Source organism: Phoenix dactylifera, chromosome 14 (genome assembly GCF_051530095.1).
Source record: "Phoenix dactylifera cultivar Ajwa chromosome 14, Ajwa_hap1_PhDact_Kaust_v1.1, whole genome shotgun sequence".
NCBI lineage: Eukaryota > Viridiplantae > Streptophyta > Magnoliopsida > Arecales > Arecaceae > Phoenix > Phoenix dactylifera.
The window spans coordinates 23914945-23938462 of record NC_143203.1 but is presented as its reverse complement, the minus strand read 5'-3'; the positions used below and the strand labels follow the sequence as shown (position 1 = coordinate 23938462).

Sequence of the window (23518 nt, the reverse complement as noted above, 5' to 3'; positions counted from 1 at the left end):
GGCCTTTCAGTAATCTTATATATTTTAAGAAATAATACTCATGGATTTAGATGTTTGGTGAAAGATCTTCTCCATTGAAGTCCGCTCAATTGCAAAACAAAATAACACATCTAATCACCAGAGCAATACTTATATTTTCCCCATTTCTTTCCTCACCTACCAGATATAGTTGATTACCATACCTTTTTAAATATGTAGCTCAGTTTGAACCTAGCAAAAACTTTTAGTTTTCATGAAACACTAACACATGTTTAGCTGATAGGAACAATTTAGACATAATTATATCAAGTTTCTGAACAATGTAACCATATATTTATTTATCAATTTATTCATAAAAAATGTTTAAACGGTATAGACAAATAGTGGATATTGTTAGAGTTATCAAGCTCAAATCTATCAAAAAAGACAAATAATTAGTGAAAAAATCATGGAAGCTGGATATAATTCTTTAAAAGTGCTAAAGAAAAACATTTATTCTCTCAAATACTAAAATATTTTTTTGTATATATTTCAAATAGTACATGACAAATCAATGAAACTACAAACTCTCCAAGTCCATCCAAAGGTCCACTCAATACTATATATATATATATATATATATATAAAGGTTTGCTTGTATACTGTACCATAACAATGTTGAGTTGATATTCGGTAAAGGGATATATCAAGTGTTGGTATACCATATTGACTCACATTGAGCATAATAATTCTGTACCAATATATAATTTGATATCTAGATTTCAAACTTATTATATATATATTTTGACTAAAAATAAAATAATCAAAATAACTATATTAATTGTACGAGCAAGTCATCATAGTATATGTTCATACCTTAGGTGGCTTGCACGTGCCCAATATTTTATAAGGCATGTTATGGACAAATAGTAGATGTTGATAGAATTATCAAGCTCAAATCTACCACAAAAGATAAATAATTAGTGAAAAATTCATAGAAGCTGGTATACTTCTTTAAAACTAGTATCAAAGAAAAATATTTATTCTTATATATACTAAAATATATTTTTATTATTTATATTTTAAACACCACACTACAAACTAACGAAACAACAAATTCTCCAGGTCCATCCCAAGATCCCCTTAATACTAATTACATAATATATATACTCAAGGTTTATTTGTGCATTGCACCATAATAATATTGAATTGATATTCGGTGCAGGATGCATACCGAGTGTAGGTATGCTAAATTGACTCATATCGAGCACAATAATACTATACCAATATGGTGCCCCTATGTAATACTACATTGAAATTTCAAATTTATTATATATATTTGAAAAAAATAAAATAATTAAAATAACTATATTAATTATATGACAAAGTTATGGTAGTAAATATTCATGTCTTGGGTGCTTTTCACATTTTCAATATTTAGGCTATGTTTGAAAAAAAAAAAAAAATGCTTGACAGTAAAATTTTTGAAAATAGTGTCATTGAAAATAGAATTTTTTAAAGTAGAGCTTTTATAAAAATTTAGATGTAGAGTGCCGGAAACTGGCAGGACTGCTCGGGGTGGCACCCAAGTCGGGGAGGATCAGACATTGATCGGTTTGGGTACAAATAAATTAAAAATCTGCCAATCTGAACCTATTTTATTAAGCGGGTCAAAAATTTAGATCTCAATTTAACCATGTCGTGAAACAGGCAATCCAATTCCAAGCTGATCAGTTCGCCGCTTCTGTTTTCTCCTCTCGTCGAATCCAAACCCTTCTCTCCCTGGCCTCCGGCGAATCTCCTCACACAGACGATGGCTGCGAACTGGCTCCCGCCGGTCCTCCTCACTGCCTCCGGACGACCGGTCTTCCTTCCCGGCGAGATCGAGCGCTGCCTCCTGTCTGCTGTCGACCTCGAGGCCGAGGAGAATCCTGCCCTGCCCACCCTCCGATCCGGCCTCCTCGTCCTCACTTCCCACCGGATCCTGTGGATCGACGAATCCTCCTCCTCGGGTTGCGCCATCCCCCTCGCCGCCGTGGTCCACGTCTTTCACCCTAAGAAGTCGCTGCGGAACATGTTCGCGAGCCCTAGGGTCCGGATCCAGGTGTCAACGTCGCCGGACGGTAGGGTTGGGGAGAAGGGGACGCGGTCGGAGATGGTCACGATCGTGATGAGGGGAAAGACCGACCCCGACGTGTTCTACGGGAGGCTGCTGGAGGTCCTGAGGTCGAGGACGTGGGAGGCGTCGGAGGAATCGGAGGGGAGGGAGAGGGGATCGGGATCGGGGGAGGGTTCGGCGAGGGTGAGGATGCCGGTGGTGGGGGTTTCGGGGATTCTCAGGAAAGAGCAGGAGATGTGGGAGAGCACGGACAAGAGCTTGCAGGAGGCCTTCCACGACCTGAACGCTCTCATGGTTCGTAATTGACTTCCATTCTTCTTCTTCTTCCTTTTTTTTTGGTTTGAAGTTAGAGCTCATAGCCACTGGAATACCGAATTCTGTAATCTTACTAGTTTGAATGTACAAAGCTGCGATCTTTTACTCTATATCCAGAAGCTTATGTAATAGCTATTCGTTTATATGAATGACGTATGATGCAAAGCTGCAATAAATTGTTTCCGTATTCTGCTTTCATTGGATTATACGTTCCTTTCCACTGGTACGTTCTGAAATGATGTACGTTGCTTTGTTATGTTTGATTGAAGTTGAAATACATTTTTGATATATTTGAGGCAGCTATTTCCAGGACATAATAAGTTAGAACATATGATTTTGGGCCCTCCTTATCATTTTAATTAAGGATACATGTCTTAAGACTCTTGAATCCCAGATTATTCCTCCCACCTTTAATGCACATTTTAAATTTCTTCTCTAGTTCCAGATCCTCATGTGATTTTGCTTACTGTCTTTAATACATCGCGTGCGAATTTATGACAACGTATTATGGCTGCTAGAACTCCAGTTAAACTTCTTCTGACAGTAAAAACAGATGAAACATGCAAAATTCAACCTCTTTACAGTTTAACTTCACCTTCTCCTCCTCCTCCTCCTCCTTCCTCTTTTTCTTTTTCTCCCCCCATGTGATACAGACGGGCGTGAATCACGATCTTGAAAACTGACAAACTTTTTACAGACACTCATTTGTGGTCTGCCTTTTCTCTTCTCCTATGCATTTAGATGCTAACCTTTGTCTCTACATGATTTGACTGCCTCACACATGCTTAATGGAACAGATGAGTGAGTCATATAATTTTTTAATAAAATTGCACTATTTCGCCTCTGATAACATTTCTTTGGAATCTTTGACATAAGTCCAAAGGAGAAGCAATAACCTTTTCAATGCAATACACCTTCAAAAATGTGATAGGGCAACAATTTGTTATTATGTTTGAGACTGCCTTTAGAGGTATACACTTTCATATTCCTGCCAAACAGTAACATCATTTATTGTTTTTAGTCTCATGTCATTTCTTTTTTTTGTTATCTTTTTCTTTTCTTAATTTTGAAAGAATCAATTCCATAACACTTTTTTGGGCATGTGCTGTCTTTGTCATCATAGTTAGCTAAACTACTATTATTAATTATGGGCAGTATTATAAATAGCATGTTGCAATACTTTTTTGTGGGCTGTGGAATTTAGGTGCATACATGACTGTCAACTTGTATGTAGTTGTAGTTTATTGGACATAAAAACTGAACATTTGGATATTTTTCACATGGTTGTTCATGTAACCATGTATCATGTGATGACTAAAAACAACTGTTGCATATATTTGTACAAGAGTTAATCAAGTTTGATTTGTCTTCTTTTTCTAGTGAATTATAAGAATATATAGAACTTTTCAATAACAGTTATAGCAGCATCTCCTCCTGAGACTTGAGTGCCAGCACTCAACAAGCATTACCAATGTTTGAGCCCATTTGGGTCAAAATGGTAGTTCTTAATTGTTCTGTAGGTTCTCCAGACAAATTCTAGTTCAATAGAAGCTTCCATTGTACTCTTTTAATGGTTGTTTTGTTTGCTATAGCTTTTTATGTGCTCTTTCATGGGTTTTTTTTTGCTATTCCAACATCCTCTAGAAGGACTAAGGCGAGGGACTTGTGCAGAGTAAAGCTAAGGAGATGGTGCAGCTGGCAGAGAACATGAGGCAAAAGCTATTATTAGGTTCAAATGCTCAAGCAAGTGCAAATGATGACGAGTTGGGTTCTAAGCAAGAGATACAGGATTGGCTACTAAGTGTTGGTATTGTGTCACTAGTTACAAAAGAGTCTGCAGGTGCTCTATATCATCAACAATTATCTCGTCAGGTACCTACATGCACACTTAGAGCTTTGTTTTAGTTCCATTCATTTGTTATAGCTTGGATGAGACCAAGGACTTAAATACAATCGGAATGGGAGGTAGAACTGGTACTATACCATTCTGGCATGACTCTGGCATTGGGATGCCCCCGGATCGCTGAAATCTGAAAAATAGGGCATCTTGGCTGCTGATGCAAAGCCCGTTTTGCTGCGTACAATGCTTGGGTTGTGTGACTTTGTTGAAACAAGTTGGTATTAGCGGGTACCGGGATTGGCTCAACCAATTCGAAGGGTGGCATGATGGGGCTTAATATATAAAAAAATTGTGGGGGAGAGAGAGGGAGAGGGAGAGAGAGAAGAAGAAGCAGGTAGACCTCATTCATGATGTTGGCGTTGAGAGGACAATTACAATGATGTCAAAGACAATGGTGAAGGGCGACGACTCCTTAGACGGGAACAGTGGATGGAAGCAGATAGGGGGAGCATAAGGCGGTGAATGGAGGAGCAGAGGAGTAAAAGGGGCTAAGGCATGAGGTTAGAGGAGTAAAAGAGTGTTCCTTTTTTTTAAAAAAAAAGTATAAATCAGTAAAAGAATAAAGTTACATAAAAAGTACCAAACTATTATAGTATTGGACATTTAGCCCAAGGGTTGGAGGTTTATGTTTGCTATGAAAATATATAGGTTTAAATTTTAAGTAACATGCTTGCACGGGGCTAGAGGAGTAAAGGAGAGTTCCTTTCAGATGTCATCATTAAAATTATAATAAATATTTTCTCTTATCCTGATATATTAATTTTTCAATAAAATTATTATTTTCTGTCTGATCGTATTTAAATTTTTTGCATGTTTTCATATTTTTGTGCCATTGGAAGAAGTATTTTGCCCAATAGTTTTTGGTATGCCATCAGTAAAATTATAATGATTTTTTTTTTCTGTCTAGATGAGTTATTTTTGTCAGCAAAATCATTACTTTACTATCTGGATGAATCATTAAGATTATTTTTATCATCATTTCTAATTCCTGTATATTTTGCAACAATTTCATGAATGTACTAATTTCAGAAAAGTATACATAATAGTTTGGAAAAGGCATATCATTAAAATTACTTTTGTGGGCTAACATGAATGTATTAATATCTTGAACAAAAATACCAATATAAATGTTAATTTAGGGATATATAATATTTTCTGTGTGGAAAATATACATATCTATATATATTGTAAGGAGATAAATATATAATATTTGTTTTTCTGTGCAGAAAATATATGTATATTTAGTGAGGATAAAAATATACAATATTTATTTTTTAAGGGCTGGTAAAACTAATGTTGCACATGGGATTCAAATCCATGCACTTGTGTGCATGGGTCTTCGTTTTAACCATGACAGCAAGAGAGGAGATACCTTCAAAAGAAACAAATATTTTATTTAAAGTATTTAAAAGAAGTAATAATTTAGAAAAAGGAGGGACTTTGGGGGTCCCGGTATGAGACCAGGATGCTGCCCTGTATCTTGTGTTGGCACAGGACAAATTGCTTCCTTGCTGGTCTAGCAAAAATCCGATACCACCTCCGTTATAGGTTTTTAAAACCTTGGATATGACATTTTCAGATGTTTGCAGATAAACATTACTTGTTAATAGAACTGAAGAGGCTTATATTCTAACTCACACTGACATTTCCAGTCATGTTATCATATGGTGTTCCAATATAAGCTACTTTATTAGTTTGTTATTTTGACTTTATTCAGGTTGACTTCTAAGAATCATTATCCAACAAATCCAACTAAGAAAATTTGTTCCTTTAGTGCATTTCTTGAAATGAAAGTCTAAAGTTGGTATGTTGAATCCTTCATAGCAAATGCCACTTGAAAGCTATGTAGCTGAGAGTTTGCACTGTGCTGAAACAATGCAAATGATTAACCGCCTTATCCAGTACCTATCTAACTGATAGTAATAATTAAATTTTAAATTTTGGCTGTTCAGAGTATTTCTTCCTCCTAAATTCCAGTTCAAGGCCTTTAATCTGAGAATGATGAACATATTGTTAAGATTCAAGATTGCCTTAAGGTGGCAGTTAGTAGATGAAGAACATAAGTATGGTGTCAAATGATTATGCCAATTCTAATCTATCAAGCTGGCACAATGGCTCATCTGTTCTTGCGAATATATGATTATTTTGATTCTTAGAGATACTTGAATACTAAACCTAGCGTGAGATATATACCTAGCTATTCTTGCTAACAAAAATTCAGGATATGCGTGGTTTGAGTCTGATCGATAAATGCTCAATTTCTCTCTTACACGTGCTGGAATAGAATACGAAATCCTTGAGTTGGACATGGATAAACATCCATTCCTATGTGAATGACTTGCCAGCACGAAGGAATTTGGTAGACAGACAATTGGAAATTCAAGCACAAAATGCTTATGTTTCCTGCTGTAATCATTCAGTTATCAGCTGCTCCTTTCTTCTTGGGTAGAAAGCACTTGTAATAAGAAGCCAGATCATTTTTCGTGAAACAGTTCTGTTTAATTTTCTGTCAGCTAGCAGATTTTGTCAAATTACCACTTGAAAAGGCTGGAGGGATGATTGCATTGATAGATGTTTACTGTCTGTTTAATCGTGCAAGAGGAACAGGTATTTGTGATTTTGGCTTGTTCCTTTCTTATAGTTCTGTAGTTTCCCAAAGTTAATTATTGTGCTCTTCTTTCTAGAACTGATTTCGCCAGAGGACCTTTTACAAGCCTGTGCACTTTGGGAAAAATTTGATGTGTATGCACGACAGAACCTTCAATCTTTTTCAGGTTCCGAAACTGCTGTTGATTCAATGACATCATACTAAGCAAGCTATACAAAACAATCAAAATTGTCAAATCCAACGGTTTTACCACCCGCTACTATACTGTGATAGATTCCCTGAAGTATCCTTTATTTTTTTTCATTTTCAGCCTGTGCTTATAGCTATTAATTTCTAATTAACAGCCCAGTAATGCTTAGGAAATTTGATAGTGGCGTAATGGTTATTCAGAATAAGGCCCACAGTGATGACGAGGTATTTCATATTTGCCTCTTCCATATTTTGTCATGTTTTGATTACAGTACAAATATTCCACTTTCGTGTCCCATGTATCATTTGCATAACTTAATGCTGGTTATTTTCTGATCAATAAATTGTTTCTGTACTTATTGTCTTAATAATTATGGCCTGAACTTGATAGTCACTTGTTTCTGATATCTGAACCTGTTTTGATCACTTGAATATGTAGTGTGGGTGACCTGTTTCTTGAGGCTTCTAAAGAAATCTCAGTTACTTACATTCTCTTTCTAAGAACAGCTACAACTAAGTGATCAAGAATCCCTTAACAAATTATTATTATGCAAGCAACTATGGTAGATAAAATATGATAGAATACATGTGATGTACTGCACATAATAAAATCAAAAGTAATTGATAAACAAAAGATATTGTGAAAATGGACATGTGTGGTTCTACATATGTCAACTCTGCAACGACACAATCTAAATAGATAGTAGAGCAAGAGCTAAACCTGCAAACCCTAATTGATAGGGTCTAGGATGACAACAACTATTGCTTTGAGAGCTCAATATGCTTGATATATGGTGGGACCTTGTCAAACATGGGTTATAGCTTATTGGTATGTTATTACAACTCAATCATGCCATCTTCATGAACTGCACATCGGATGGCAACAAGCAATGCAAATTCATTATCTTGGGTCCAAGGAAAGCACATGAGACCATGGACTTTGCATGGGGGAAAAAAAAGAAAAAGGCCATTACCCAATAAAGATCTCAGGCCCATAGCTATCTGGGGTCCTGGGAGGGGCAAACTAGGGACAAACCTAGGACTCGAACCTGTGCTGTTGCACTTGTATGCCCAGGCCTTTTACCATTTAACCAAGCAATGGCCCTCATAGACTTGCATGGAATAACAACAAAATGATCAGTTGTATGGGCCTATCAAGAAGTAAACGACAGGATCTAAAACAGTCATTACTCCTGGCTATATCTATGATAACTCCAACAAGCAATTAGCTTCATAGATTTGTTCATATGTTCAGCCAATGTGGATATAGCATCTGATGACATTAATTATTTAGCATCGTATATCCAAGTGAACAGAGCTAACATTTAGGATGATTTTCTTTGTGTGTAGCTAAAATGTTGTTGGTGAAAAGCTGAATAGTGTATTGTATATTAGATTTAAAAAAAGGTGCAGATGATTGGGCGGGAAATAACATAAAGAATTGGAAGAAGCAAATGTATAGTGTGAATAAAAGGAAACAACCCCCCTCCCCCCCTCTTCTTCTTCTGTTCTTGAACTCACAAGAGAGTAGAATCTCCCAGATCTGTTTTCTCCTTGAACTCATCCTCGCTAAGTTGCGAAAACAGGGAGTGCACAGCTTCCTTCTTGAGTGGTTTCTCTTGGCAGAACCTTGTCTTCTTCTCTTGTTAAGCTGTTTGTGACCCTTAACAACCTCAGCACAGAGTGTCCATTTGGCATCGGAACCTTGGATTGGATCACTGCCTCTCTAGCCCAGCCTCTAGCACTTTATATAGAGGAGGACAGAGGCAATGGGATCCCAGATGGATGCTAGCTGTTGACCATGTTGCTCATATACGAATTTTAATGGGCTTATCCCGAGAAATTTTCATATCAATCCGAAGTCTAGAAGAGGCCAGGCAAGATTTCCTTCAAGGTCTAGCACAAGAGAAGGCATTTTGGCTGCTACTGGTTCGTTGGGTAGCATTTTACCTCTCTAGAACCGTGCTTTTTTATTCGATCCAATGAGAAACCAATCGACCATATCAGATTTAGACTCTAATCGAGTTAATTTGTTTTTTTCCTTCTCTAGTGCTAATCATTTATGCTCAAAATTAGAGAAAATCCACAGTTTCAAATACCAGCTGGTTGTTGGGCAAAAGTTCACTCCTGTTTGGGCTCTAGGAAGAGATGAGGAAATTACAAAACTGCCATTTCTAAGTGCAATATAATTACTTAAACAATTTTAACATTTCCCCTCTTGTAACATCACCATCCTCAACCTACTCACATGCTAGATGACTCAATGATCCATTGCTGCATCACTTACTGTGCATCATGGCACAACTTATCCAGTGAGGAGAAAAGCTTTTCCTTGATGTGGCGAGATACCATGTATATGCCAATCAAATGGTAGATTTGATGGACCATGCTGATCTAATGATTTTAATCTTTTGGTGTGTAAATACACTTCCAACAGATTATATACATACATACATACATACATACATACATAATACACACACACACACATACATAGATGCATATATATACATAGATGCATATACATGCATATATATACATATATATCTAAACACACACACACACACACACATATATATATATACTGATAAAGAGACAAAGTGGCATGAGAAACATCAAATTTGAAAATAATTGGGAAACCAGCATATCTTTAACTCATTTTTTTTAGAATGTACATACTTGAGTAGATATTGTTATCATATATTTGTCTGTTTATTTTTTTTTCTTCTCCTGTATCTTTGCCTTTCCTACTCTTGGCTCGCAGGTTCATGGTTCATGGTTATAAGTTTTATCTGATATAGGTTTTTGCAAGAATCACATCCCTTGCACAGAAGCCAGATGCCCTCCTGATGGGAATAAGCCCCAGCGATGCTGCATTGACATTAGGAATTGCACCAGCTCTGGCCAAGGAACACATGCTAACTGCTGAAAGCAAAGGTATGCATAGTTGAATTGCCTATATTTCCCAAAAGATTCTTATTTCCTCAAAATTATCGAGGCTTTAGCTAACATCAATATTTTTTTAGGTCTTTTATGCAGAGATGTTAGCCCTGATGGCTTCCGCTTTTACATTAATTTATTCAAAGAAATAGATCCAAGTGATATATATTCGTAAGTACGGTTATGGTGAATTCAGATACCATCTTAATTTTGCTATGAGGTTTCTTGTGCTTGACTTGTATACTAAAGTTTGGGCACCCCATCTTTATAAAAGCTACAAGTTATACATTCGAGGACTGCATCTTTTGTTGCCTCCTGTTTCGTCAACATCCATTGGGAGTGGTTACTTTTCTCTGCAGACAATAGAGATCAATTTATTAAAAGGAGACAAAAATCATATTTCCTATTTGGAGGACCATACAGATTTTGTGGATCCTTTCATTGTGGTTTAAAATTTCATGTTTTCATCACATGTGATAGCTTGTGGTTCAGATTAACATGATGAATATGCATGAATGTGATGGCATGCTTTGCATTCTTTTTTGTCACCCGTCTTCTAGTAAAGCCTGACCCCATTAACCTATTCCAAAAATTCATCTGAAGTAGTTTGTATTGTTTAAAGATGAGTTTCTACTGGGTAGAATTTTCATCTTCCTATGTTTTTATTTGGGCATCATCGATGAGATGTGTTTCTTTTTTAACCCTCCAGCTTTATATTATTGTCAGGAAAAATGGATCATATACAATCATATATATTGACACTTGGTTCATTTGCAGGATTAAGACTACTGGACTCGTGGGTGCTTGGGTTTCTGCTACGTCTACCTCTGGATAGACATAACATTCTGTCAATTAATTTTTCTTCAGATGATGAATCTTTTTTGATCACCAGAAGGCAGCAATTGGTGAAAGTAATGTTGTTGACTTGAAGCACATGGTCTTACTGGTTTCACAGCATTTTTTGTTGTCTTCATGACAGCATTCATATTGAGGCGAGGAGCAGGTACACTCATTGCTCACTGCATAAAGTAGACTAAGAATATTAGATTCGAGAAATAAGGCTGCCCAATATTTGCATGCACATTTTGTGCTCGAAGCACCTGCAACCTCTCAATATTATGTCAATAGTCATTGTGTTGATTATTGTAAGCTTGTAAAATTAAGTATAATTCAGATATCCAGTGTACATGAGTCTACATTAACAATGGGTAGATTTAGAAACAGAAAGGAAACATTGTCGTCTGTTAAACTAATATCAGTGCATGTGATCTATCCAAGCATGCAGAGTGTTTCTCTAGTTGGATTTTCTTTCCAATCTCTAGTTTGTATGTAACTTAGATTGAATTATCTCTTTAATAGTTGGTTGGTCTTTGAATGACTTGGAAGTTGGAACCGTGGTTTTTCATAGAGGCTCTTATGTTGATTTTTTTAAAGAACATTCTTGTTTGCATGGTGGGATAAGTTTGTAGTTTTATGGCTAAATATTAGAAGGTGCACTGGTATATACTCTTTCAAGTTGTACAGCTCCAGGTTTGAGTTCTGTTTTGGTCATTAGCAACTGGAGTGGGGGCTCCAAAAGAATCTACTGGTTACAGCCAACCAATACATGAAACTAGTACCTTCTATGTGAGAGGAAAAGGGTATATAAATTATATCTAATTGTTGACTGCGACTAGACATTTTTCTTTTTGGATTTGGTCGTTTCTTTCTGTGTATGGTGATCTGTATTTGGGATTTATCTGACTTAGGAACAGGAAGAATTGAAGCGCGTCTCTTGAAGCTGAAGATAATCGTTCAAATAGGCTTGCTTTATGTTCCGGGTTTCTATCATGAAAAAATTAGTGTTACCATCTTTTACATTTTTGCCCATTTTTGGAATAAATCTTTCAGTGGGTGTTTAGCATTGCCTATCTGTACGATCAATCAGTGGTTCTGCTTACAAGATTATCTGAGATTTTGAAGTATGATAAAATTAATTGGATGGTGTCAATAAGCAAAAAAGAATCAACCAGGAGAGCTTATTGCGTGAAAGAGGAGTATCAAACGAGAAGCTAATCCAAGAATGATCTGACTGCCTTCCGGTAATTGATTACTGAGTTTCTCCCCAAGGACCTCGACTGTTTTGTAGTGGTTTTGTATGTTTGTCTATATTCTAGAGTATTGGGACTGGCCTTTGCCTTGGAAGGAAGGGGGAAAGGACAAATGAGGAGTGCTGATGACTTAGTGACCAGTTTAGAAACATGGACAAATGAGGTTTTGTATGTTTGTCTATATTAGTGACCAGTTCAGATGATTTAGATTAGAATAAACCATTTGGAGTTCAAGGTTGGAAGAGAATCAAGGGCTTCAAAAGAGCACATTTCCGGGCCCAAAGAGAAACATCCCTGAGTAATTAAGAGATGCGCGGCCCATGAGCACAGAGATTTCATTGTTTATTTTCCTCTTTGTTATTGATAAGATATTAAAATATCATGCTAAAAAGGACTTTCTCTTTCTTAAGTGTAGCAATAAAAACAACCACCATGTGTGTGTGTGTGTGTGTGTGTGTGTGTTTTGGTGACGGAAGGAGCTGACGCTTGCATTAGTAATAGAAACATACAACTCAGTCCATGCACTCTTACAACCCATGTTTATAATTTACAATCCATTCACTGCTAATCGACACCCCACTGTCTTAGTTACAGATTAAATCAGATCTGCTAGCAAAATGTAACAGTCTACAGGTATAATGGTTCCTGCGTTGGACGAAGAAGCTTCTATGGACCTGTTACCGCTTCTTCATACAGTGTTTAGCGAGTCACCATCCATTGAGCAAACCTATCTTGTAACGAATTCCTTGTATCGTCCCGTCTACTACAGTAAACGAGCTATGCAGCAGCAAGTATTGATCCTTTCTCCTCTTGCTATCGGCTATGATCTCCGGTAGCCTATGCCAACCTCGTCATCCTGCAAAATAAACAGTAAATCTCGGTGAATAGGATCTCCACTTCCCCAGCTGCAGTCCCCTTGTAGAGCCAATTTTGCAATGAAGTCGCCGCCCTGTTTGCCTCCTGAAATGCGTGTGATGATTTGAATCTGTTCCAGTTTGCTTTCCAGTGTAAAATATCTTTAGGTAGTGGCATCTGCAAGGACCTGCCCAAGGAAGAGTTAGCAAGCCATGATATCACCTTTATAAAGTCGCCCTCCAGCCATATATTTGATGCATTTAAATCGATAACACGTCGTTCGCAATCCCACCCATGCTGCAACAAGTTCAGCATAGGGGATCGCAGAGGGCGGCAGCATCTTTCCACCAGCTCTAATTAATTGGCCTTCCCTATGTCTAATGATAAATCCAGCAGCGCTTTATCTGATGTTGCAGCAGCATCAAAGTTCACCTTTAAGGTTTCAGGGGTAGGAGGTAGCCATGTAACAAGGGAAGATGGATTTCTGCCTTTATTTAGCAGAATACTGCTTCCCCAGTTCCGGACGAACACTCACTGGTGTGGTCATTTGCATTCCCATTTGGAATACGATAGCTGAAGGCTTTAGTCACTAAATGAGCAGGGGACTGTGTGACATTTTGAAAAATCCTTTCATTTCGAGCTGTCCAAATCAGTCTAAGCCATTAAAACCATTAAGGATTTACATTCCCCCTCGACCCCGGCAGCAGACATAACATCTACCAGACCCGGTAGAGAAGTTGGTACAAAACTGATTGCCAAGGTTCTTCTCGGCTGGTGCCAACAACTCGAAGCAAACGTGCACTCACTCAGCACATGATTGCTGGCCTCAACCACATCATGGCATAAATCACAGCAATTGTTTCCGCCCTCGATAATTCCCCTTAGTGAGGTAGATCTTTTCATGGAAGTCTGTTCCATAGCCGCTTCCACCAAAAAAATTTTACCCTCGTAGGCATGTTCAAGGATCACATCCATCTTAAGGGGAGTTCCATTAATGCTATTCTGCAAGCTGATTGATTTTTTTCGGTACAAGGAAGCTGATAGATTAGAGGTGGAGAGAGAAATTATTGAATAATTGCTAGGTTGGTTTCGCAAGCCAAGACTGCATGGAGCTAAAGTTATCTATTTAACTCACGTAATCCACCGTATTTTCCTTTTTGACTTCTATCACAATCTAATTGATAGAAATTTTGTTCTTCATTATAAATACCCAAACAACACTGATGCTTCAAGCAGTGCCTTGATTTTCTTCAAAATCTGTTCATTTTCTACAAGCTTTTTCAGATTTTCTCATATTAGTTGTTATATAAAATAAGTATATATTTCAGTAACTCATATATGACTTGAAAGCTTGATTATTGCCACGGCCTCATCCAAAGCTTTTATAGCACCAGCAACGACAATTATGTCAAATGAATGGTCAAATATAATTCCAAGAAACAATCACATTACAATTGCTAAATAGGATATGTTGCATTTTTGCAACTTCTTACCATTATCCCTTAAAACCTATAATATTTGAAATATATGATATTATTTTTTTAAAAAAAATGAGAACAACGGTGGCGGTATCTCTAACAATCATTTCATCATTTCATGGACACCATGAAAAATGATGAAAATGATGCAAAAACCATCCCCCTCAGACAGCTGGGGAACAGCCAGTATCTCCAACAATCATTTCATGGACACCATGAAAAATGATGAAAATGATGCAAAAACTATCCACGTCAGACAGCCGGGGAACAGCCAGTATCTCCAACAATCATTTCATGAACACCATGAAAAATGATGAAAATGATGCAAAAACTATCCACGTCAGACAGCTGGGGAACAGCCAGTATCTCCAACAATCATTTCATGAACACCATGAAAAATGATGAAAAAACCATCCACGTCAGACAGCTGGGGAACAGCGCTTAGGATTTGAACTTAGAACCTTCTCCTTATGGAGGAAGAATGCAACCGACGGGATAAGTCGTTACTCTTATCCAGAACAATTCTGCATCTTAATAAAAAAGTTTAATGATCATGATCATTTGTCAGAGCGCACAGATGCAGGTTTTCAGTGCATGGCTTTATAGACGTAAACTGTTCACACTCATGGTGATTGAGCTGCACGCCGTCACCCTCTTCCTTACCTAGGTAAACCGAGTTTCAGGGATCCGGCATGGCTGATCTAGAATATTAACAGGTCTGATGCACAACTCGTTGGGCAGACATCCAGTCCCTGAAATTTAAGATGGCGTGGAAATATTTGTTCACAGATTGGCTACACATGAATCAGACCCATAACACGATCTTTTGGCGCAGCATATGAGCACATCATCTGTCAGCGCAGCCACTGTGATAAGGCAAACAATAGCAGGGTCAACATCTATGCAGAGCCACTACTAGAACCCAAAATAGAACACAGCCCTGTACGATAACCACTGAAAATGTAATGAGAACATATAACACTACTCTGCAGACTGCATAAGTCAAATACTACAAAGCTCACGGAAAAAGAAAGGTTCCCAAAAGGTACAATAAAATGAAAGAAACCTAGAAAAAAGAGGGTAAATCATCCTTGGCCAACAAACTGATGGCTAAAAGACTGTCATACACCAAACACCCACCACAACTGCAAGAAGCATATATAACCCAGATTTATATTTCAAACGCTTTGCCCAGCAACGTTGAAAATTTTAAGCCTGGAAATAAACAAAAATGACAGTCAGAATGCGTCACAACTTAGAAAATACCAAGTAGAAATTTCCACAACCCTAAGAAGGTTCCAGGGCGCCCACACGTAAATCTTGTGCACATCACAATGCATGCATTCCAATGCATGCCACATACATGAGTGGATGGGGAGGCTTCAAAGGGACAATGCTGATATGCTAGACCAGGGCCCACAAATCTAATTTTATGCAAACATGTGAATTATAGCATTATCCTAATAAGCGAGCCCAACATACAAGGGTAGACTCAAAGCACTCGATAGATACATGCCTCCACATACAAGGCTGTGCGAGCAGCCCTACCATGTGAGTTAATTAAAGAGTTAAGTGATACAATTCAAATAATAAATAATTACAGAGGCAATGGATGTGCACCTTGTTGGCAATGTTGTTGGAGAGCCAATCCAGCCCCTCATACAACCCCTCACCAGAGGTTGCACAGGTGCTCTGTATGTACCTGCAACCACAACATACATTTCCTGGATAAGCGGCTGATTGCTTCATTTGGGCAGAAGAAAATAAATGAACAGGCAGGCTAAACAACATCTATATATGCTTTAAAAATAGAAGAGAGAGACAATAAAAGGCGGAAGAGCAAAATCCAGTTGCACAAACAAGGTTAAGGCAATAAAGGTAATAAACATTAAAGGTGATACAACATAGCAAGACATGACCAGCTTGGGGTTTGTCAGTATTAGCTAAACATGCTCCAGAGTATGTCATAATGTAGCCAAGCAGCAACCAGCTCAAACTTTGTCAGTATTAAGTAAACATGTTCGGGGTATGTCAAGATATAGGCAGTTCCCTACTCAGAAAGGCAACTCGCACGGGGCATGCACAGTCCCCTCCAATGATGCCAGTCAGTATTGGACTCTGAATTTTAGCATACTAAGCAACACCATACAACATGCAAAATCCTTTTCAAGATGATCGATACGGGAAGGAAAAAATCTGTATATCAGAAAAATCCTCCAGAACGCCTGGTCAAGTTGTAAAAACAAAAATAGACCTACCCACGAGAAAAACAATGCTAGACTATAGCAATTAATCAATAAAAATGATAAAAATTGATTTACTTTACTTTCACATTGTGAGCAAGTTCACTTTGCATTGATATTTATTGTATGCTATGTACTAAATCCAGATAGAAACTATTAAATCATTTATATTTAGTATATTCGCTTTTGCCCATGTAATGCTGTAAACAGACTCATTTGCTATTCACACTCAAGCATTTACAAGATCATCTACACACACTCTCTAAACAAATAAGCTCCAAATTACAAATCAACAAACTTTTATCAGGTATACTCAAGTTTTCTTGAGCAATCATAAAATATGAAATAGATAAAAGATAAATTTCACAAAATCATGGCCCAGATGTGGGGGTAAAAAAATATTAGCTGAGAAGGGAAGCTTAATTTTATGAATACATGATTGTTTCCAAAAATCCCATTCTAAATATATTATACCTTTACAACACATCTTACTGATTCATCGCATACGCAGCTGAGCTGTTATGTTTTGCTAGTCATCTTGCGAATGTTCTTTGGTTCCCAGATATTTTGTAATTTAAGTCATACATGAGACGTGAGATGAGATGCTAGGGAAATTGAACTATCTTGGATCCTTCTTCCAACCATCAAATCAACTGTGAAAGTCCACCCATGACATTCATAAAGTATGACTATTCATCCATATCTAAGACATTCAGACAGCGTAAAATGCCCACAGACAACCAGAAAATAATTTCTATAATAGATGCCAAAATGTAAGACACATGTCAAAGTACGAGATCGGAAGGATGAATCTAGTAGGATCCATTGGTCACCCAACGCATAGCATGAAATCAAATTCATATGATTAATATCAACAAACTGGGATTTTGATTATGTATGAAACAGAGAATAGAGCACATGTAATACATGCATACTAGAAACCAAAAAGAATTTAAAAATCTCATCCACAACAAAACCGTACAGAACATACCAGCATTTTTGTGGATATGGACAAAACAGGAAAACAAGGGCATATATCTAAGTTCCTAACCTGTTTAGAACCTTGCCAAGCAAATAGGCCTTGTTTCAACCAATCATATGGAACACCTTAATCAGGGGAAAGAAGGTATATTTTCTGCCAAACTACAGCCAACATTATGGATACATATCTTACAATTACCATTAAAGCTAATTTAAAAATTTAGCATCCTTAATCTATAATTCTTCAATCTGTCGAATCTATGTTTACAATTATGCACACACATGTAACTGCATCAATTCACAGAAACATCTGATTAAATAGATTAGTGACAACAAATCAACATAGTATACAGAACTAGAACTTCTGTCAAAAAGAAATCTGGAAGCTAAACAAGACATCAAAGAATAATATTGTTTTCTTCTGTAACTTCAGAAGCTAACTCATGGTTATGCTTATTCAGGATCAAAAGTAATTTTTTTAACCAAGAAGACCAAAGCTGGTACTCTTTTTTTTTTAATGCAACTGATACATCAAGCTCCCTTAGTACAAGAATATACATGATCTTCTATATCTTAGCCAGCAACAATCTCATAGACCTTCCTTAACAAGCTTATGCTTGCATAAATAATGATAATCATGTCTGGGGTTCCTTGTCTCAATTTTCCCATATACCGAAGTAACACTAATGGCCTGTCATCTAGCACCACACACAATCCTCCTAACAGGAACACTATAGACACAAATAACACCAATTTAATTTGTATAACCAGGAAAATAAATCAAGATCCATAGAACATTATGATAAAATGGACCAGCACTATACCAGTGTCGTTGACGCAGAGAATGAAGGCCAAGCTTATCAGTAATTTCAGCAGCATTCATTGCATTAGGAAGGTCTTGTTTGTTTGCAAACACAAGCAAAACAGCATCACGTAACTCATCCTGCCACCATCCCGCAAAAACATCAGTCACCATTTACCAATTTCATCTAAATTGAAATTATTAATTCAATGAGGCAAGTCTCAACAGCAACTTGAGTAACATAAAGCATATTAATAAAAAAGAGGTTGACTTTTTTATATAAAAGATAATACACGAGAGGTTACAGTAAAATATAAATTAAATATTTCTACAGCAGGTCCAGGAACAGATATCTGCCCGAACTGTTGCGGTCAGCAATAACTCCCCTAGTACCCCAAGTTGAGCTGATAAAGTCATCCTCATATTATCAGACTAGGAAACTATTGAATCTTACCTAAACAATTTGGTCTGTTTTTATAAAGGTCCTGTCATTTCTAAAGTCTATGTTACTTGAATCATGACAGGAATCACAAACCAAACATTTTACTGGAACCTATCGTGTCAATTAAAGATACAACTAATGTTTTAGCTGTGTATAGAGATAGAATGACAGCCAAAACCTGTTGCTTGTCTCATTAATTTTTAAACAGGTTTACCTGATCCACTGTGTTACTGTGATTCTTTTAATTGGTACGTTTGCTAATGAGCACTCCAGAATATGGTTACTTGATGCCTAAGTTCTAGGAGTCACTAAATCAACAAATGTAAATGCATGATATTAGTACTTAAAGCAAGAAATGATCACCTGAATTATAACGTGGTGAAGAAACACCACATATGACCACATATTTGCATACTATTGGTAATCAGATAAGAACTTTACAAACAGTTACGCCTCTTAAAAAAATAATCTTCCTACTTAAGGTTAAATAGCTCCAAATATAACTCCGTAGATATCCAATTCAGTAACAGGTCATTGCATAGTTTCAAAATTTGGCTCAAAGAAACATGAAGACAAGCAAACTATCTAACATTGTTCCGAGCCCAATAATAGCCAATTGATTACATGAAGGCATAATTTTCTAATATTTTGAAAATGACATATCCCAAAAATTCTTGTGCTTGAAAGATTGTATTTGTGCACTAGGAGAAATATAATACACAGGTTACACAGATTTAAATACTGTTTTACATAAACCCATGCATGTCCTAAAGTCAAGTTTGAGGAGACAGGCACACAAACATAATCATGCAACCATCTTAATGGATTGTCAACAAGATAACTAAACCTACCTCATTTAGCATCCGATGGAGCTCATCCCTTGCCTCAACAATACGATCCCTGTCATTGCTATCAACAACGAAGATAAGGCCCTGAGTGTTCTGGAAGTAGTGCCTCCATAAAGGTCTGATCTGTTTTTTTTTTTAAACACATCAACATTATCAAAACACGAGTCATCTATCATGAAAATAACTAGTTTATTTGGCGATATAATCAGCTATTTGCTATATAGAATCATGTTTATTGTTTGATTGCCTCTAGTTAGTTATGCAATACAACCCATGCTTCAGCACAAAGGCTTGCATTATGCACATTACCTTATCCTGACCACCAACATCCCAAACAGTGAAGCTAATGTTCTTGTACTCGACAGTCTCCACATTGAATCCTGCATAAATTTGGATATCAATTTTTGAGTGTACAAGCATTTGTGACACATCTAGCTTAGCTGTAGCATATTTCCTAAAATATAGGATATTTGATTTTATGAATATTTAATCTAATATATTAGCAACATTTAGAGACTAAAAAGTCTTAGAAGGGAAAAAGATTATACATGTGCATAAGAAAGAAAAAGAGGGGCAATGTGAGCGCGAAGGTGGGGTATAGCACTTTTGGCACTACTAAAATTTAAACCCCTACAACAAGCTTATTTTGCATATATATAAAGGTCTTGGAAGGCAATTCTGATTGGTCAATAAAGATACATTTCCAAGAATTTCCTTTTTTTGTTTTTCTTTAGATTAGTTAATCTCTCTTGAAAGGTAAAAATGGGTAGAAGAAACCTGTTTTTATTTTCTGTACATTTGCTGTATGTTGTGTCGTGCCAACTATTTCCACATAAGGTGGTGAGATGATATCTTGAATGATACTTATATATATATATATATATATATATATATATATATATATATATATATTATATATATATATATATAGAGAGAGAGAGAGAGAGAGAGAGAGAGAGATAAATGCCTATTTCAAGACTACAACCACCAAAAAAAATCTATCCTATCAACCTTTCTTTTCCATTAAGTGCTTGAAATAGAAGAATCTAACCTAAGCTAGAAGCAGCCTGCATTACCTAATATAGTCATACAAGAACATGGAAAATGAATACGCATGTGATTGCACATAACAAAATATCATAGCATACATGAGACTCTAAATCAATTGTCGATACCAAAGAATAGCAATGATACCAAACCATAGCAACCAGAATTGTCCAGTAGTGCCATATGTGACAAGAATAGAATGGAATATCACTTCCCCATCAATCATTAGGGGTGCAAACTAGTCAAGCTGAGCTGAGCGAAGTATCACGCTGCTTGGGCTTGGTTCAGTGTATGAGGAGATGCTCAAGCTAATGCTTGACTGCAAGCCGAGCTTGATGTATCCTGTCCAAGCTTGGCTCATATAAGCTTTAAGCCAAGTTTTTAATAAGTCAAGCCAAGCTTCCCTTTAGTTCTCTAATCTAACCCCCATCAGACATGGCTAGTTTATGAGCTGAACTCCAGAAACTTTTTGAGCTCAGCTGGTTTTCTAACTGATCCGAGCCTGAACCAAGCCTCAATCGACCAAATCCGAGCTGCTCAGGAGCAGCTTGGGTCATTTGCAGCCCTACCAATCATAGAGAAGCTGCTTTATGCCAAAATGCAAAATTTGTTGGTGTCAAATATAGACACCTCTTTGCACAGGGCTCTAAACAGGTAATGACACCATTAATTTAGGTAATAAAGAACCAATATAGATTCCATAATGTAATTTTCCGCATCACAGCCTTCCATATGCCCTCAAGTTACCATTCCCAACATGCAGATGTTGCACTTTTGGTATAAACCAGCCTCAATAGATAATACTTGGAGATTGTTCTTTTTGTACCTCCAAGTTTGCCGATCCCATAAAGGACAATTATGAACATATCTAGAACTTCAATGTGAAGGACCATAAGCCAACTCAATTTCATTTATCCCCTCAATTTTAATTATCCCCATAACAAATGCACACAAATTTACCATCCATGTCAGCATCATAAGTATATGATAGCAATCAGGTAATCAAACACACTGCATCAACTAGATTTAAGGGATCCTGAAAATTTCTAAAAAGCTCCAAATAGTGAACAGCGCAGATCACATCGAACATGCATATGATCCAACATAATATACCACCAGAACGTCACATTTCAACAATTGCAAGTTCGGAAAAGGAAAAAAAAATAAACAAATATGTATGAGGAATCAGTTTACCAAAAAAACTCGAAATTAAATCGCTTATCCATCAGAAAGATCAATCATCTTCCTTTTCGTCTGAACGCAGCCAGAAACAGAAAAAGGAGACGGACAATTTGGGGAAAAGGGAAAAAGAAATAGACAAGAAACCAAGCGCTCACCGATTGTCGGGATAGTGGTGACGATCTCTCCAAGCTTGAGCTTGTACAGGATGGTCGTTTTACCAGCCGCATCAAGCCCGACCATCAAGATCCTCATCTCCTTCTTCGCAAAAAGACGGCTGAAGAGCTTCGTGAAGGTAAGCCCCATCTTTCTCCGTTTCTGAAACGCCAAATCGCACATCTCAAACTCAAAATACAGAAAATAAAAACGAAAATCGAATAGATCGACAAAGATCTAAAGTCTGACATGACAAACAATCGATATGCAACAAGAAATCGCACCTCTCGATAGGTAACCACAAACTTCTAATCCGAGGGCAAGAAGCGTTGAAATCGGGACGAAAAACTTACGAAACGGAACAACCTAAGGATTAATCTGTTAAAAAGAAAGAGATTACCCCACGATCGAAGAAAAACAAGGTAAAAGAATCCAAGATCTATGAGAGAAAAGGAGCTCAAACCTGGATCGACAAGATCCAGAGAAAAAACACTTCAAGATCGATAAAATGATATCAAAGAGATAGAAATTGATCAAATTATCTCACAGGTGACTTCAAAAAAAAGACCGATCTATTGCATGCACCAACGAAAAACGAATCAAAGATAAGTAGAAAGCGAGCAACAAGAAATTGATCTCAGATCCGTCGGAGAAAAGAGAGATCGAGATGAAATAGAGATCGGGAAATTACCAGGGAACCCTCTTAGAAGAAGAGCTGCGAGCAAGCAAGCGCGCGCGCGAGAGAGAGAGAGAGAGAGAGCGAGAGAGAGAGAGCGAGCGGTGAGGGTTCGAGAAATGCAAATCTTTCTCCAGGCTTCCTCTCTCCAGATAGTTTAAAAACCGACGGAAGAGGACAATGGTTTATAGGGTGAAGTGGCGAAGTATGGGATCCCGCATCAAGACCATGCGCTTGCGACCGACCGACCGCCCTCTCCTCCTTGCACCCGGGCCCACGTAAGATATTTTATTATTTTATACGGGTTTCACTAATCTTACAGGATCATTGAACCGTCGGATCAACATAATTCCTAGTACAATTATATGAACAACCATCGATTTGGTATGATATTACTATAATGCCATCGTCTGGTCGGCGCAAGAGACCAGCTGCCTCCAGCGCGACGGTCGCATTTCCAAAAGCAGCCAAAGTGGACGAAGCCGGTCTGGTTCGACCAAATGGGCTTTTGGCGTCAACAAAGCACGAAGAACATTCCAGGCTCGGGTTTCCACGAGATGGACGCGTTTTGAGTAAGGCTTGACTTGTTTTTTTTTTATATATAAATAAAAGAGCTCACACATAACTAACGTGAGCGGGGCTAACAAAATTTAGAAATAAAAAAAATCACATAGTAGCTCCAGTGCGGACCC

General features: G+C 37.3%; 2 protein-coding genes across 7 annotated transcripts; one reads left to right on the top strand and one right to left on the bottom strand.

Annotated features, from left to right (window-relative positions):
* Positions 1-1563: 1563 nt before the first annotated feature.
* On the top strand, positions 1564-11326 carry LOC103719735 (EAP30/Vps36 family protein). 4 transcript variants are annotated; one of them, XM_008809112.5, is made up of 8 exons: positions 1564-1578; positions 1669-2371; positions 4064-4264; positions 6806-6899; positions 6977-7034; positions 7245-7314; positions 9891-10026; positions 10807-11326. In XM_008809112.5, exons 2-8 carry the CDS (start codon positions 1772-1774, stop codon positions 10956-10958), a joined length of 1311 nt encoding a protein of 436 aa, XP_008807334.1. In that variant the 5' UTR covers positions 1564-1578; positions 1669-1771; the 3' UTR covers positions 10959-11326. The 4 variants fall into 4 exon arrangements, with proteins under 4 accessions (XP_008807334.1, XP_026665284.1, XP_088566846.1 ...); XM_008809113.6 differs by lacking the exon at positions 1564-1578 and adding an exon at positions 10116-10200 and having other exon boundaries at positions 1650-2371; XM_088710720.2 differs by lacking the exons at positions 1564-1578; positions 6806-6899; positions 6977-7034; positions 7245-7314 and adding an exon at positions 10116-10200 and having other exon boundaries at positions 1648-2371.
* A 4042-nt stretch (positions 11327-15368) lies between these two features.
* LOC103719734 (ADP-ribosylation factor 2-like) lies at positions 15369-23025 on the bottom strand. 3 transcript variants are annotated; one of them, XM_008809111.6, is made up of 8 exons: positions 22842-23022; positions 22435-22528; positions 22153-22312; positions 20078-20148; positions 19772-19891; positions 18501-18619; positions 16073-16154; positions 15369-15667 (listed from the first exon to the last, which is right to left on the bottom strand). In XM_008809111.6, exons 3-8 carry the CDS (start codon positions 22298-22300, stop codon positions 15662-15664), a joined length of 546 nt encoding a protein of 181 aa, XP_008807333.1. In that variant the 5' UTR covers positions 22301-22312; positions 22435-22528; positions 22842-23022; the 3' UTR covers positions 15369-15661. The 3 variants fall into 3 exon arrangements, with proteins under 3 accessions (XP_008807333.1, XP_088566847.1, XP_008807332.1); XM_088710721.2 differs by lacking the exon at positions 22842-23022 and adding an exon at positions 22614-22789; XM_008809110.6 differs by lacking the exon at positions 22435-22528 and having other exon boundaries at positions 22842-23025.
* Positions 23026-23518: the final 493 nt, after the last annotated feature.